This window comes from Megalobrama amblycephala, unplaced genomic scaffold (genome assembly GCF_018812025.1).
Source record: "Megalobrama amblycephala isolate DHTTF-2021 unplaced genomic scaffold, ASM1881202v1 scaffold455, whole genome shotgun sequence".
Lineage (NCBI taxonomy): Eukaryota > Metazoa > Chordata > Actinopteri > Cypriniformes > Xenocyprididae > Megalobrama > Megalobrama amblycephala.
In genome coordinates, this window is record NW_025953386.1 from 125,569 (window position 1) to 143,702 (window position 18,134).

Here is an 18,134-nt window from a genome sequence, read left to right on the forward strand (position 1 = left end):
ACTCTTTATAAACCACATTGAAGAAAGTTTTGACACTAGTTTTTGAGGTGTTCACCTAAAATAAACATCCTATTTTCTGTCATGCTTTTTTAGTACTTGTCAATATTCTTATGGATTCAGTACCATGGACAGTAATATTTCTACACACTTGTCAGCATCAATCTATACACATGAATTGTGATATTGTGAGAGTTTAAATGTTAAACAAAGATGACAACAGGAAAACATAAAAGATAGTTTAGCCATTCTTTTAATTCAACACCTGTTACACTGTTAAGTCTTTATCACACTTAGTATGTTGTATGTTCTGTAGTATGTAGGGTCCAGATAAGATGTAGGCTACCAAGTTGCTTTGGAGCAGTCGGCCCATGCTTTCAAAACCTATTGAAATGAATCATATGTCATTGTTAAAACCAACACAGCAACACAATTCTCATTCATTTTGAGGCACAAAAAAACAAAACAAACAAACAAAAAAAACTGTTGATAAAATGAAGAGATTAACTATGTTCAGGGGATTACACGTGATTTTCCACTTGTCTGGATTGTTAACAAATTACAGTTCATGTACATGTTCGTTCTTTTTTATTTCCTAGAAATGTTTTCAAACCCCATCATTATAAAGAGTTTTGTTTTTGCTAAAGGAAAATCTATAGCATTAGAAGGCATAATGTGAGTGATATTTGGTGATACATCTGTAATTGGCTAAAATGTAGTTGTCTGTTTGGACACAATGAAAACAAATTACAACTTTTTAGACGGTCCCTATCTTGTTTACCACACTACGGTGGACATTCGGTGGACATTCGCAGGTAAGTATAGCATTACAACAATACTTGCCCATTTTAATCGATTTTGAAAAATGTAGTTGGTTGTCATAAATGTCGCTGATTATAATTTGCAAACATTAACCTTCTTGCACATATAATTAGAAAGTTATTGAACGCAGAAGCCCGAATGTGCGAATATAAAACTTTACCGCGGTGTTGAGACCCCAGCTCCACCTCCGTCTGCTTCTCACTCCCTGTTATTTACCCAGAAATACTGTTTGCTCGCTATGTAGGGTGTGATACTATAAAGTATTGGTATATTATTCAAATAGAGTACGAACATAAATGTATGCTATTCTACCTGGAGTAGATATTTATGTTAAAACAATGTCAATGCTCGATGATGCATTTGGAGCTCACCTTTCTTTTCAAAAAACTGAGTGAGCAACTGCTTGCCCTTATCTGCCTTTCTCTCTTTAATCTTCTTTTCTTTTTGTTTTTGAGTCCCTGATTTTCCTTTCTTAAGGAAAGACATGACTCTTCCCCTGTCTTCCTAGTTCATATCACGGCTAACTCCAGCTCCTGTCTCATTAACTGATTCACCGCAGGTCCGCAGCAGAAGCACCTGACCTGCGGGTCGTACCATTTACATTGATTCGAGAGGGGTGGTGGGGCCCTGCACAGCATGAAAATGACTTTTTTTATACCAAACCAGTGCCTAACAGTTAACTACAAGTTTAGTTTTTCATTTGTACATAAATGCTATATAAATGTTAGTGCATGTACATGTATGTATAGAAAACTGACTTCTAAGGCCCCCCGCCTCGGGCCCTGGGTACTCGGTACCCTTTACCCCCCCAGTCCAACGCCCCTGGTCAAAGGAACGTCTAAACTGATTCCAAATCTATACAGTTGTCTTAATAATGATATTTTTAGTGTAATTTTTTATAGGTGATTTAATAGGCGAATGAGCCAAAGCTGAAAGTGAAACAGGCTTGCAGGAAGAATGCTCCATTCCCAACCAAACTGACGATAATAACTGTGAACCAGAATGTAGCCAAAACTGAATTATTTTGAGATGAGCTGCCCAGTAATAAAACTTAAAGTTGGGTAAGGCCATTCCTCCTAGCTTCTTCGGGCTCTGTAAATATTGTTTACGTAATCTTGGTGGCCTCCCACTCCAAACAAAATCCGAAATAATGGCGTCTAATTTACGAAAAAAGGTTTGCGGAAGAAAAATCGGTACACACTGAAACAAGTATAGAAACCTGGGAAGGACATTCATCTTAATACTATTAATCCGAGCTGCTAGAGATAAGTTCAGCACTGACCAACGATTAAAACTACTTTGTACTTGAGACAGAAGAATAATGAAATTAGCGCGATAAAGATCCCTGAATTTAGCAGCAACCTGAATCCCAAGATATTTTAACTCGTGCTGAGCAACTTTAAATGACAGGGTGTGAAGTGGGTATTCACGTGCTGCCTTATTAAGAGGAGGCAGCTCACTCTTTCCTAAATTTAGCTTGTAACCAGATATGGATCCAAAAGAACCAAGAACAGAAAGTGCAGCTGGGACTGACACAGAGAAGTCAGTAATGAATAAAAGAAGATCGTCTGCATATAGAGACACCTTCTGTTCTTGCCCACAACTCACAATACCTTTAATATGAGGGTCAGCACGAAGCGCAATAGAAAGAGGCTCAATTGCCACAGCGAATAAAAGAGGACTTAAAGGACACCCTTGCCGCGTTGAACGATAGAGAGGAAAGTAAGAGGACTGATTATTATTTGTCCTAACTGAAGCCAAAGGTGACGAGTATAAAAGCTTCACCCAAGAAATGAAATTTTCCTTAAAGCCGAATTTCCCCAAAGTATGAAATAAGTATGCCCATTCCACACGATCGAAGGCCTTCTCCGCGTCTAACGATATAATTGCTTGCGGTGAGGTTGTTGATGGAAGATTATAAATAGTATTAAAAAGCCTTCTCAAATTAAAAAAAGAGTGCCTATTTTTAACAAACCCCGTTTGATCAGGAGAGATGATATCTGGAAGAACAGTTTCCAAACGAAGAGCAAGCATTTTGGATAAAATTTTGAAATCAACATTCAATAAACTAATTGGTCTATACGGAGAGCAACTAAGAGGGTCCTTGTCCTTCTTCAAAATAAGAGAAATCGAAGCCTGATTAAGCGTAGGGGGAAGTTTAGCCGTCAGAAAAGATTCATTAAACATATCAATCAGAACCGGAGCTAGTTTATTTTGAAAGCATCTGTAAAACTCTACAGGAAAGCCGTCTGGCCCTGGGCATTTGCCAGACTGCATCGCTTTAAGAGCACCCGAAAGTTCTAGGGCAGTTATTGGGATTTCTAATTGATCTGCCATGTCCAAATTAACCTGAGGGTTTTCTAAATGGGAAAAGAAGCCATCGAAATCACACTTTTCCACATTTGTCTCTGATGTATATAACGAGGCATAGTAAGCTGTAAATTCATTGTTTATTTTTTCTGGGTCTATCGTAGTGCCTGAAGATGTGGCAATTTCCGGAATCTGATGAGAGGAGATAGTCTGCCGTAATTGATGTGCCAACATTCTACCAGCTTTGTCCCCCTGTTCAAAGTATGTACTCCTAGTCTTAAGTAACAGCTCAACAGCACGGTCTGCAGCCAATGTATTAAATTCTGACTGAGCTGTGAGGTGTTCCTTATACAACTCAGGAGTTGGAGAAGTGGCTAACGCTGCGTCCAATTGGGCAATGCGATTGGTTAGAGTGACCACTCTCTCCCTCCTCCGCCTTCTATCATAATTCATGTAAGAGATTATTTGACCTCTAATGTAAGCTTTCAACGTCTCCCATAAGACAGATGCAGACACATCAGAGGTCCTGTTAGTACTCAAAAACAAATCAATTTGGCTGGATATCATATCAACAAATTTTTCGTCTGACAGTAAGCGCGTATTAAGACGCCAAGGGTAGTGTGATCGAACCAAGCCTTTAAACCTAATGTTGAGTACAACAGGAGAATGGTCTGAGATAACAATTGGTTCATATGAGCAAGAGGTAGAGGTGAGACATGGAAGAAATCTATTATCCAATAAGAGATAATCAATCCAAGTAAATGTACGATGCACAGGAGAGAAAAAAGAAAATGCTTTACTTGTAGGGTTAAAGAAACGCCAAGGATCTGAAATTGAGAAATTCACCATAAAGTCTTTCATAACTTTAGCCGAATTTGAAAGTGTTGCTGCTTTATTAGAGGAACGGTCAAGATCTGGGTTCAATCAACAGTTAAAGTCCCCACCTAAAATGAGTAAGTGGGAGGACATGTCCGGAAGGGCAGAAAAAAGTTTCTTGAAAAACTCAGCATCATCCCAGTTTGGGGCATATACATTAACAAAAATCAGTTGGATGCCGTATAAACTACCTGTAACAATCAAATATCTACCATTAGGATCAGAGATCACTTTAGAACAAACAAAAGGAATTGATTTATGAAATAAGATTGCAACTCCCCTAGACTTACTATAAAATGAAGAGAAATAGGACTGACCCACCCATCTACTTCTAATTTGAAAATGAGGAGTAGATTTTAAGTGCGTCTCTTGAAGATAAACAATCTGTGCTCCTAATTTTTTGAGATGATTTAATACCTTAGTGCGTTTCACAGGGGAGTTCAGGCCTTTACAATTCCAGGACACCAGTTTGAGATCACCTCCATCAGTACTTAGGTTTACACTCAATTGGGCCATCCACCAAAAATAGGGCAGAAAAAGAATGTCAAGAAAAATGACAAATAAACCGTCACCACAGCTGCGTAAACTGGTAAAATAATTATAAAACCAATACAATAAAACCTTGAAAACACATGACAACCACAACAAAAATAAAACACAAACCTCATCATCCCACCACACCACCCCATTGTTAGCATCTCCCCAAATGAGATGCACACAAACCCAAACCTAACTAAAGGCACAGAACACTCCGTAATAGCTCTACGCTAAAAAAGAATAGTGCTACCTGAGAGAAAATTGACTTGATAAATAAAGCTGAACAAATGTACCTATAGAGTAGTGAAGGTCACATAATCCAAATTAAACCAGACAAATTGCTCTCGATACATTCAATGAAACCAAAACAACATAGCTTTTTACTGTTTAAGTATTAACAACTTATACACCAAAAAAAAAAATACATATATATATGTATATATACATATACATACACATAGCCATAAACAAGTGTAGATAACCCAGGGCCAGTATTATAGAACAAATGACCTAATATTATCTACCTGCAAGCATTAGACTGATCCTGTCCTCACAATGTCCACTCTACTTACAGTTCTTTTTAACAAAGTCACTGGCCAAAGAGGGGTCTTCAAAACGCCACGAAGTGCCATCCGGCATGGTGATCTTAAGTGTGGCAGGGTATAGAAGCCCAAACTTGACCTCCGGAAAGGAGCGCAGACTGCGTTTCACCGCAGAAAAGGCAGAACGCTTCTTGGCGACAGAGGATGTAAAGTCTGGGAACACAGAGATCCGTTTGTCCTTGTAAAGGAGTGGGGAAGACTCGCCTGCTCGTCGTAGAATTGTGTTACGAACATGGAAAAAATGCACCCGCACGATAAAAGCCCGAGGTTGGGATCCGGCCGCTGGTTCGTTCTGCAGAGAGCGGTGAGCACGATCAAGTAGCGGTTTTTCTTCCACTCCTAGTGGATCCTGTAGCAAAACTGCAATAAAGTCAGTAGGATGAGGTCCTTCCATTCCTTCCGGTACACCAACCACACGAATATTATTTCTTCGAGATCTGCTTTCCAAGTCTTCGCACTTATCATCCAGACGAATCACCTGAGCGGATAACTTGGTGACGGTAGCCTCGAGTTCAGTTATACGGGAGCTATGGTCGTTAGCGGCCTGCTCGAGATCCCGCACTGCTGCTTCATGAGAGTCTACTAATCGCTGAAGTGGTTCAATTGAAGCTTTCAATTCTCCTCTAACATATGAGATCTCGGAGTGCAATCCAACAGCAACCGTGTCCATTTTAGAGAAAAGATCGTTCTTAAGCGCGTCCATCATGGCTTGTATCCTAGCATCTAAAGTGCTAGCCGCGCTGCTCTCCTGATCCGGTGTTTCGGAACCCTCCTCTTTGGGTGTCCTGTTTCTGTCGAGTGTTTTTCATCTTGTAATGCCTCAGTTGAAATAATTAGTATAAACTGTCTTCTAACTACAGTAAAAGCAATCACAAAAAATTATATTGAAAAAGGTACAACAAAATTAATATAAAAGTCAATTTCCCTCGGAGCTAGTGGAGGACACGTCTACTCTTCACCATACGCCATAGCGCCCCCCCAAGTTGCAACTATTATTAACAATAATGGAAAGATGAGGCTTATCAGTATGTCACAAGATCAACATTTGGACTCTCTTTTGTACCATTTTGGCCATCATAGTTATACATTTAGATTCACAAGCTTGCAATTCGAGCCAATATCAGTTATTTTGGATATACTGTATATCAGGTAGGTTACAGTACATGGCAAATTTTCTCAAGACAAAAAAACTCAACTAAGGCTGCAAAATATACACGGGAATCAGTTGTTACTATTAAAGAACATTAACAATTATAATTAATATGTAATATGGTGCATATATTTAGCTAAATGCTCCTCTCTAGAATTAATTTTTCTAGCTGACTAACGAGTTTATGGTCACTGAATATGTTTGTTCTGGGGTAAATGTGATGTTACGTTACATCACTTTCCTCGGTTGAAACACTAATTAAGCGATCCATGATGCGAGACATGATACCGATTTCGGTAAGTTGTACTGTATGTTTTAACATACCTTGAGATGTTTATTCATGTTTATTTTGTGCTGTAACTGGTATTAAAGCGGAGGAGAGGATCAGTTCACTTGTGTTTCTCAAATTATATAAATATATGTACAGTATATACAAGCAAATATTTCTTAATTATATACATGTGTGTGTTTATATATACATAATTACACAAAGCACACACACACATCTATTATGTAAACACATTTTTTTAATTTGGATGCGATTAATTATTTGCACAGCATTATTTCCTAGTAAAATAGGCAGAATTTGAAATATGAGACTTTGTTTATTTTTAAAAGCAGCAAAGCACAAATCTTAGTGTGATTTATTGGATGGTTACATATCTCCGCGTATTTTTAAGAGCGTATTCTGAAATCCTTGACATTTCCTAGAGGGTATACGGCATATACCTGCGTATCACGTAGAGTAGACTACACCACTGCTGTACAATGGCTTGTAGGGGAGGTAGACGCTGGAGAATGGAGCGCTGCTGGTGATGGAGAAATGACTGACTTAAATGGTTAGTTCACCCAAAATAAAAATTCTGTCATTAATATACTGCAGCCATTCCAGACAATAATCTGAAATAAAAACGGGGTAAATAAAAATGGATAGTTTCTTTTCTTTTTCTTGTTTTTTCTCTTGTCAATATTGTATTTTGTTTTATTTGCAGGTGGCAGAAGTCCACAAAGACAATGCAAAGATCCCCTGACAAGGAAGCCATTAACATGACTAGTGGTAAGAAACAAATGAAAAATGAAAAATGTGCCATTTACTTATCCTCATGTGGGCAATCAGCTTTTGTGTTTTATGAAAGAGAATATAATAGTGAGATGGAATAATAAATATTGAGAATTTTTTATTTGTGTGAATTATTTCATAAATAAATAAAGATGAATTTGCAAAATTTTTAAATGCATGTTATTTTACTTACAGTTAAAAGAGGACGGCGAAGTCCATCTTTTGATCGACCTAATAGTAAGTAAACAAATATGACAATTCATAATATTCAATACTGCAAATATCAAAATCCTTGAGAAACTGTGTGTGTATAAGGGAGGTATATATAATACATAGAGAAATGTTTGAACATTTCCACTCATCTCAATGCCATTTTCTCATCTGTTCAAGGACCTGCAATCTGAAATCTGCCATCTCTGTTCTCTTGGTCAAGTGTTACTGTTATTTGTGTTCTGTGTTCCAGTGAGTGATTTGAGGATTGTTCTGCTGGGGAAGAATATAACAGAAAACAACAGAGTGGGAAACTTCATCTTAGGAAGAGTAGCATTTGAGAGTGAAGCACCTGCTGATGTCGAGCTGAACATTGAGAAACACAGAGGGAAACTGAAGGACAGAGACGTCACAGTCATCAACACTTCTCACCTGCTGAGGCCAAATCTGTCAATCACTCAGATCACACAGGGAGTGAAAGAGTGTGTGAATCTGTCTGCTTCTGGACCTCATGTGATCATACTTGTGCTGCAGCAGAACGACTTCAGTGACAATGACAGACATAGAGTGAAATATGTGCTGAATGAATTCAGTAAGGAGGCTCTTAAACACACTATAGTGCTGACTGATGAGAGAGAGATACACAAAAACTCTATACATCGATTAATAAAGGAGTGTGGAGGTGAACATCTACAGTTTGATGAAAGAAAATCAGGATTGGACTCTGAGATACTTGAAAGAGTGGAGAAGATACTCAAAGAAAACCAGGACCAATTTCTTATCTCTGACTCGTGTGAGGAAGCAGGAGAAGAAACATCAGAAGATGGAGAGAAGAGGAGATCTGGAGGTTCAGTCACAGCAGAAGAAGAGGAGGATTTTGATCACAAAGATGATGGAAAAATCAAACAGAAAAACAAAGAGAAAAAGGAAGTTGCTGTCCAAAGGAAAACCTTGTGTAAGTTTTGTTGGCAAGAAAGTTAGTTTAACCCACACAAACACATCACTCACTTCATGAGAAAGACAAATTTGAGAAAAAATTTTTTTATAATGATTGTGACGAAGCGGGAAATAGGTTTGAATCCAAATGCAAGCTTTATTTAGATAAGAGCGTAGTCGTACAGGCCAGGTCAAAACAGGGGTAAACAGGAACAGCAAGGGACAGGCAGAATCGTGGTCACAGTACAGGCAGTAGATTGTGGCAGGCAGATATCACTCACAGGTCAGGAAACAATACACAGTCCAAAGGTATGCAGCAGAGAATCATAAATGGGTAACAGACAGGATCGGTGACAGGCAGACAGAATAACAACACTAAGAAATGTAACAGAGTTAACAACACTTCGCAATGAGGTGGTGAGTGTGTGAGTCTTAAATAGTCCAGATAATGAGTTTCAGCTGAATGTGGCAATTGGTGATTGGTGTGGAATGTGTGCATGTGACTGGCAGGGAGGATTATGGGAATTGGAGTCCAGGAACTGATGGGAATCGTGACAATGATAATACAAAAACAATATCATTATTTTATAATGTCTAACTCATACAGTAAACTTCCAGATACTCTTTAAAAAATATGTTTTACTGCATATCCATTTGGGTAGATTTGGGAAAAAAATAAACTGGAAAAAACAAACAAAAATTAGTTAAATAAACTATTACTGTAACACTGTTAAAAGTTAAGGGAAGGAGGCAGGAACCAGCGAATGATCAACATTAAGTTTACTCATAAAATAAACAAACAACGTAAGTAAAGCGGCAGCCCCTCACAGACTGCTGCATATAAACATGAAACAACAACATAAAATCCAGGCTTGCTCCTCTCTCCTCCTTCAGTGTTGTCACTCCTCCTTTTTTTCCTTCCAGAGCTCCTCTGTGAGACTCAAGACTGGTGTGGCGTGCAGGTGATGCTCATTAAAGGGTTAGTTCATCCAAAAATGAAAATTTCTGTCATTAATTGCTCGCACTCATGTCATTCCACACCCATAAGACTTCATCTTCGGAACACAAATTAAAATGTTTTGATGAAATCCGAGTTTTTAACAAATGTACCACATTCAAGGTCTAGAAAAGTAGTAAGAATACCTTTTTGTGTGCAAACAAAACAAAAATAACTTTATTCAACAAATTCATCTCTCTCCTGTCAGACTCTTACACAGTTGACGCAGTGAACACTTCCATGTTTACGTCTGAATGCCGTCTCATTATTGGCTGGCTCCTGCATCAGCATCACACGCATACTTCGTGCTGCTCACATGATCAGGCGTTGGCCAATACTGAGCTGGCATTCGGATGTAGAACCTGGAAGCCCTGCAACATAAAATAGCGTAGGAGAATGACAGTGGAGAGACGAATTTGTTGAATCAAGTCGTTATTTTTGTTTTGTTTTTGCACACAAAAAGTATTCTCATCACTTCACAACATTAAGGTTGAACCACTATAGTCACATGTACTATTTTGACAATGTTTTTACTACTTTTCTGGACCCTTGAATGTGGTGAATTTGTTACCTTCAATGGAGGATAAAAAATATTTAAGATTACATATCTTAATTTGTGTTCTGAAAATGAATGAAGGTCTTACAGGTGTGAAAAAACATGAGGATGAGTAATTAGTGACAGAAATTACATTTTTGGGTGAACTAACCCTTTAAAACTCACACCACTGGCCTCCATTCCCATGGCTCTCAGCTCGGCCCTGCTTGTCACAATTACATTCATTATATTGTTTAACAGATTAGGGCTTAATTCCTATTTTAGTGTATATTAACCAATTGCTGCTGCACATTATAGTAATTCAACAGTCATTATGTTCCATTTTAATGAATAAAAGTTTATAAATCACATGAACATTTTTATGTAACTCCTGTAATTGACCCAATAAACTAATGTCATGTTTGTTTTTCAGTGGCAGAGGGTGTCAGTGTTTTGCCAAAGCTGAATGTGGTTCTGTGTGGGAGTGACATAATATTAAAATCCTCCATATCAAACCTCATCCTGGACCAGAGAGACAGAAGATCAGAGCTCAGCTCAGAGTGTGTGAAGCTGGAAGGAGAAGTTCATGGACGTCTGATCACTCTGATTGAGCTTCCAGCTCTAAATCGACTCTCACAGGAGGAAGTGATGCGTCAGGCTCTCCGCTGTGTGTCTCTCTGTGATCCTGGAGTTCATGTTTTCCTCCTCATTATTCCTGACGGTCCACTTACTGATGAAGACAAGACAGAAACAGAGGAGATCCAGAAAATATTCAGCTCAAAGATCAACAATCACATCATGATCCTCATCATCCAAAAGTCAGAGCATGAGACAGAAGAACTGAATGAAGCAGTGAAGACTATCATTGAGTGTTTTGGAGCAAGACATCATTTCCTTAAGCCAAACACACAAGCGTCCATGCTGATGAATAAACTGGAGCAGGTGGTGGAAGAAAATAGTGGAATTTGTTTCTCCACAGAAACATTTTTGGATGCACAAATAGAGAAATGTAACACATTAAACACACAGATTCAGCAGCAAGGTAATGATCAGAAAATATCTGTCTCACACCCACTTTAAATGATAAAACACATATGGACTGGCAGTGAGTAGTTATGGAGACATTCACTACTGTAAGGAGAGAAAGTGCACATAATCTCAGTCAGACCATCACAGACTATCTCCAAAAGAACAGGAGAGGCTGTGACTCAGACCTAAACATAACCTGCTTTTTTCATCTTTTCTTCATTGACTTTATGGCTTTTATGCAGAATCTTTAGGCAGAATCTAATTATGGACCACCAAAGTTATGGTGCTCAATAAAGATTTACAACCCTACACAGTTGCTGAAAAATTCAGATGCATTGAGAATTATTTTGGAATCAGAACACAACACCCACCAAACAGAATTTAAAACCAGTTTCAGCAGGCCATAAAGAAATGATAGTTTGGAGAAGTAATTTCAGGAATTGTCAGGGATGATGTGTTAAATACATTTTCCTCATGTCACACAATTAAACATTAACATAATTATGTAAAATTCACATACAATTCAAATGAACAATTTATTTGATTTCATTAGTAAAAATTCTGACAGATTGCTCCTAAATGATTGTGGGATGTGACTTTTAAAGACTAGCAGCATGACTCAAGAAGTTTTCTCTTTTTCAGATTCAAGAGAGGATTCAGATGATGTGAGGATCGTCCTGCTGGGAAAAACTGGAGTTGGGAAGAGTGCAACAGGAAACACAATCTTAGGGAGAGAAGCATTTGAAGAAGACGTGTCTCAAGAGTCCATTACTAGAGAGTGTCAGAGAGAGACGGCTGAGATCGATGGCAGACAGATTACTGTGATTGACACTCCAGGACTGTTCGATACTAAACTTAGTCAAGAAGAGATCCAGAGGGAAATCAGCAAATGCATCTCCATGATTCTGCCAGGACCACATGTGTTTCTGTTAGTGATCCCAGTGGGACAATTCACTGAGGAGGCAGCAAACACCATGAAGATCATTCAAGAGACATTTGGTGAAAACTCATTAATGTACACTATAGTGCTCTTCACCAGAGGAGATGATCTGAAGAAGAAGAAGAAGACCATTGAAGAGTATCTTGGAAAACCAGGATCTGCTTTGATGAACCTCATCGGACACTGTGGAAACAGATACCATGTGTTCAATAATAATGAGACTGGAGTCCGTGAGCAGGTGTCGACATTACTGCAGAAAATCAATGACATGGTGACAGCAAATGGAGGGAGTTACTACTCATCTAAGATATTCAGAGAGATGGAAAGAGAAAAACAAGGAGCACAGATGAAGATGCTAATGGACGAAGTGGAGGAACTGAAGAGAGAGAGAGAAGAACTCCTGGCCAAACATGAAGAAGAGAAAGAGAAAATGAAGATGAAGATTAAGGAAGAAAGAAATAATCATGATGCAGAGAAGAAGAGAAGAGAAGAAGAATTTGAGAAAAAGAGACAGAAAGAACAAAATGTGTGGGATGAATGTTATCAGAGACTTAAAGAAGAGAGAGATGAAATCAAAAGAGAGAAAGAAAATCTTCAGGCCAAACATGAAGTAGAGATAGAAAAGATGAAGAAGATGATGGAGGAAGAAAGACAGAATCATGACACAGAGAAGAGGAGAAGAGAAGAAGAAGTCAGAGAGAATGAAGAACGATACAAAAAAGAGATAAAAGAAAAAGAGGAACAAATGCAGAAACGTCAAGAGGAAATGCTGAAACAACATGAGAGACTCACAAAAGAAATCCAGAATGAGAAACATCTGAGAGAAGAACAGTGTAAGAATTATGAAGACAAAATTAAGTTAATAGAACAACAGAAGAAAGATGAACTAATGAGACTAAAACCAGTGGACTATGAACATGAGAGAAGAAAAGACATTGAGAACATGAAAATGTGCTGCTCCCAAACAGCCTCTTCTCTACAGGTAAGAGATCAATGAATCATTCATCAGGAGCATTTAGAGAACTTTGAGATTTTATAACCATTAAGAGTTGAGTTCAGATTCCCTCATTCACAATTTAGTTTTTTTCTGTACAATACTTCAGATTTACAACCTACAAACATGATCTAAACACTTGACATGAAAATATAACACACCACACCACACCACAGAAAATTACATTTTCATCCCTTTCTAAGGATATGGCTTTAATTAATTTTGGCCATAATCTCAAAATGCTTATTCCAAAACTATTTCTTATCTAAATTTTTACTACCATTATAATATTTATTTTTTCTTATCTGTATTTATCAGGCTAATATCTCTGCTAATCTGACAATAACAAATTAAATTGACTTGTTTTACGTGAATCTGTTCATGTATTTACAGAAAGATAAAACTGGTCAAAACCCGAAGGTTGGACCACAAACAAATGAACAGCTCGAAGAACTCTATGACAGACTAGATCTGACAAAAAGACGTCAAGATAAAATGAAGACAGCAGACATTCTTCAAATCACCAAGTCATCATTTCAGTCTCATGAACCACAGGAAGAGAATGAACTGGTGAACTCATTCCTACAAAAGCTGATTAACATGAACTACAGAGCAAGATACACAGCCATAAAACACAGAAAGAAAGAAGATAACAAAGACCGAGCAAACCCTGATATTCACCCAATGGATGTTCAGATGGCCGTGTTTCATTGTGCTGATGGTTTCCTGAAGCAGCTGATGGTGACTAAACTCTCACAGTGTCAGTATTCACTGCCTCTGCTTGTTCTTGATCCTTTCACACAACAGATTGAGTTTCCTCTCTGGACATTTAGACAAATCAACAAGAGTTGGAAGAAGAAAGACTCCAACAATGAGATCATCAGTCAAACTCAACCGGTCTACAAGGCTGAGACTCCAATGGTGGCTTTCTTCAGGTTTGGATCAGTGTCTCCATCTAAGTCTCAGCTGATGAACGGCCTCATCCATGAGAAACACCAGACGTTCTTCCACAGGAACTGCTCAGGCAGCAGCAGAACCAGATTACTGATGGATGGAGTGGTGGAGATCGCCTGGTACTGCCCTTCTGGGAAAAAGACTGATTCATTTAATGACTGTGTGGCTTTCTGTAATCTTCATGGTGATGCAGCAGTCAATGAGAAACAATATGAGATTTTGACCAGTATGTCTTCAGTAAACGTCCTCTTCTTACCTGATTTTGGACAGAAGAACCAGTACAAGGGTTTGGTGAGATCACTCTTCAGATCTCCTCAGCCTCTCATTTGTCTGCTCACTGACAGTGACTGTGATGAAACTGAACTGGGCAATGGAAAATTCATAACTGGTCTTTTGGACAAAAACCAATCTGATGTTTCTAATCAGATAAGGGAGATGATTAGAGTGAGTTTGACTGAGCAGAGAAAGACCTTCAAACTTGAAGATGTGGCCGAACACACTGGAATCAGAGTAGATGAGGAGGATCCAGAGTGTCAGAGAGGGAAAGAGGCAGCGGTCCAGATCATGGGATTACTGAGAGGAAAAGATCCATCAACAGTGAAGGAAACAAACCTGCCCTGTCAGGGGAAACTGTGGCATGACTGGTGTAAAATCAACAAAAAGCTGCATCACCTAGAAGGAGAAAATCTAGAGGAAGATAAAAGTACCAAACTGAAGAACATGAGAGAAATAAGAGAAAAACAGATGGAACAAGGATTAAGTGAGTTTATGGGGACATTTATTGAAACAATGAAATCACAGACAGACAATGAAAAAAACTTTTTCCTCAGATGGATGATGAACCTTTTAGATGACTTCACTTCAGAGAAGCTCTTTGATCTTCATATGGAGTATGACAAGAAATGGCATGAAGTCTCAGCAATGAAAAAAATGCCTGATAAACTAGATCAATTGGAGACTGAACAAACAAACCTGGAAAACATATCAGAGCAAATCAATAAGACAGGTTTTGGCTTGGAGCACATCCTGAGAGAGATTGGTCAGACCTATGAATCGTGGTCATCTTTGAAAAAGAACAAGGAAAACAATCAGCAGTTTGACTTCTGTTCTCTCCCGAGACTTGCAGCAGACATGATGATCTCTGGATTTCCCATGGAGCTGATGGATGGAGATGCTGCTCATGTTCCTCTCACCTGGGTCACTGCTGTTCTAGATGAACTTGTTGAGAAACTGAGAGACCAGAAAGTCTTTGTGTTGTCAATTTTAGGGATTCAGAGCTCTGGGAAATCCACCATGTTGAATGCCATGTTTGGACTGCAGTTTGCCGTCAGTGCTGGCAGATGCACCAGAGGAGCTTTCATGCAGCTGGTCAAAGTGTCAGAAGAGATGAAAACAGAGCTGAAGTGTGACTACATTCTGGTTGTTGATACTGAAGGACTTCGAGCACCAGAACTGGCTGGAAGGTCAACAACATCTCGTGACAATAAAATTGCCACATTTGTTGTTGGTCTTGGAAATATGACCCTGATCAACATCTTTGGAGAAAACCCATCTGAGATACAGGACATTCTTCAGATTGTTGTTCAGGCCTTCATGAGGATGAAGAATGTCAGACTGAACCCCAGCTGCATGTTTGTGCATCAGAATGTCTCAGATATCACAGCTGGAGAGAAAAACATGGAGGGAAGGAGACGACTGCAGGAGACACTGGATGAAATGACAAAACTAGCTGCTAAAGAGGAAGTCTGTGATGCAGAAGGATTCAGTGATGTGATTAAGTTTGATGTACAGAATGATGTGAAGTATTTTGCTCAGCTCTGGGAGGGCAGCCCACCCATGGCACCACCAAACCCAAACTACTGCGAGAACATTCAAGAACTGAAGGAAAGTGTTTTTACACATGCTTCAAAATCAGATGGCATAATGCTGACACACCTGAGAGACCGTGTTAAAGATCTCTGGGAGGCTTTACTTAATGAACAATTTGTGTTCAGCTTCAAAAATTCCCTGGAAATCGCAATATACAAGAAACTAGAGACTGAATACAGCAAGTGGACCTGGAGCCTTCGGAGTGCCATGCTGGAAATTGAAAACAGACTACACAATAAAATAGAAAATGAAGCAATTCATGATGTTGAGGAAACTGATCTTCAAACAGAACTAAATGCCAAAAGTGAAGAAGTGAAAAAGACAATGTCTGATTTCTTTAAGAAAGACAGAGATGCAGCTGTACTGAATCAGTGGAAAGGTTTCTTTGAGATAAAAATCAAACAGCTTCAAGAAAACATTGTGAGAGAAACTAAGAGGAAATTAAATGAGGTTCTTCAGCAGCGTCACCTGAAGAAAAAAGTTTGATGCTCAGAGGACGCATCATGAAAACACACTCTTTGAAAAGAGCAAAGAACTTGCCCTTGAATTTCAAAGATCAAGCAAATGATGAAAATGTCATAAAAAAACAGTTTGATTCCTTTTGGGAACAACAGACAGCTGAGATCATCAGAGACGCTCCTTTAGTCAAAGATATTGACATATTAGGAGATGTGAAAAAGATCTTCATTCAGACCTATACAAGTCTCCCTTTAGATTGCATGAAGGAGAGCAGTGAGCACAAAGATATGATCTTATTGCCAAGCTATTCAGAATATGTACAGTTTAAGAAATCCAGTGGATTTACAGGAGCTCCTAAATATGTTTACAAACGAAGAAAAGAGATGTTTGGTCATGTTTTATCTGAGGAAGATGAAGTCCAGATAAGATTCTTAATCACAGACATCTCTGAACACACAGATGAAATGATTCAGTCATATAACATTGCAAAGATGGGCTACAACAACAGCTGCATTCAACAACTAGTAGATTACATAAAGGCAAGAATAACAGAGCATGAGGAAGAGCCAAAAGTGAAATATGTGTTCAAGAGAGAATTCTTCATGGATCTGGTACTTTTCACATGTCAGAAAGCAAACAAGACATTCACTGACCAACACACAATGTTCAGGGAAGCCAATGATCCTGTTCTCTATTATGAGAGGAAGAGTAAAGAGTACTACAGCATTTTCCAGAAATATTATCAAGGAGCAACATCAACTGCTGTTTTTGGTGAATTTGTTTGTAATAAACTTAAAGAGCCCATTCAGCAGAATGTCTACAAAAAAACTGCCAGAGATTTAGCAGATGAAATGAAGACAAACTGTGAGTCACTAAATGGGAACCGATCAAAACTGGAGAAACACATCCTGAAGAGACTGGCAGAAAAAAAATATTTCAAAGCGTGCTTGACCTACATTAAAAATCCCAGACTACACTTCAAGAATTTCATTAGAGATGAAGTCAGTCAGTACATCACTGAACAATTCAAAGATAGTGTTCGACCCAAGATGGAAAATAACATTAAACTGCTGGAGCAGAAGATCACAAACGCAGCACATGAATACAACAGACAGGCTGTAGAGATCAATGGAGATGTTGATTCATGGCTGCTTCATTTCACACAACAGCTCTCTGATGTTCTGGTATTCTCTGTAAATGACCTGACTGGAGTGAATCATGATGATGTTAAAGTCAGCTTCCTAGAATATGTGATAAAGAAAGAACTTCCTTCAATAATGTCTGACATACGCTGTAAATTCAGTACAGAAACTTTTCCAGTAAAGCTGGAACACACAGACAGACCAGATGAGCTTCTGATCAATCACTTCTGTCAGTGCTGTTGGGTTCAGTGTCCTTTCTGTGGAGCCATCTGCACAAACACAATAAAAGGCCATACTGGAGATCATAGTGTTCCTTTCCATCGTGTTGCTGGAGTAAAAGGGTTTAGTCACAGAGGAACAACAAACCTATGTACCAGCATCTGCACATCAGAAGTAGCCAGTGATGGATCTTTCTATTCATATAGCTCAGATGATATAGTCCTCTTTAAGGAATACAGAAAAGGAGGTCCTGAATATACTTCATGGAGTATCACGCCGGATCTCTCTGAGCTGCCGTACTGGAAGTGGTTTGTGTGTGAATTCCAGGAAGATCTGGAAATGTACTATGAAAAAACCTTTCAGGAGAGTGGTGAGATTCCAGATGAATGGAGAAAATACTCTCAAGAGGAAGCTATTGAGAGTCTGGATAAATACATTTAATGAAACAATTAACAAGGACTCACAGCTGAAATGAGATTTTCGTTTTTTAAAGATA

The 18,134-nt window shown here is 38.7% G+C and overlaps 1 protein-coding gene and 1 long non-coding RNA gene across 5 annotated transcripts; one reads left to right on the plus strand and one right to left on the minus strand.

Annotated features, from left to right (window-relative positions):
• Window positions 1-232: 232 nt before the first annotated feature.
• On the minus strand, window positions 233-1,657 carry LOC125261656. The gene is made up of 2 exons (XR_007183397.1): window positions 1,191-1,657; window positions 233-381 (listed from the first exon to the last, which is right to left on the minus strand). It is a non-coding gene; the product is annotated as an uncharacterized LOC125261656 (long non-coding RNA).
• On the plus strand, window positions 443-16,316 carry LOC125261655 (interferon-induced very large GTPase 1-like). Of its 4 annotated transcripts, XM_048180210.1 has the most exons (8): window positions 443-812; window positions 3,294-3,390; window positions 7,287-7,351; window positions 7,550-7,591; window positions 7,818-8,519; window positions 10,466-11,074; window positions 11,704-12,983; window positions 13,389-16,316. In XM_048180210.1, the coding sequence occupies exons 3-8, from the start codon at window positions 7,309-7,311 to the stop codon at window positions 16,302-16,304; spliced, it is 5,592 nt and encodes a 1,863-aa protein (XP_048036167.1). In that variant the 5' UTR covers window positions 443-812; window positions 3,294-3,390; window positions 7,287-7,308; the 3' UTR covers window positions 16,305-16,316. The 4 variants fall into 4 exon arrangements, with proteins under 4 accessions (XP_048036167.1, XP_048036170.1, XP_048036168.1 ...); XM_048180213.1 differs by lacking the exon at window positions 10,466-11,074; XM_048180211.1 differs by lacking the exon at window positions 3,294-3,390.
• The last annotated feature ends 1,818 nt before the right edge of the window (window positions 16,317-18,134 follow it).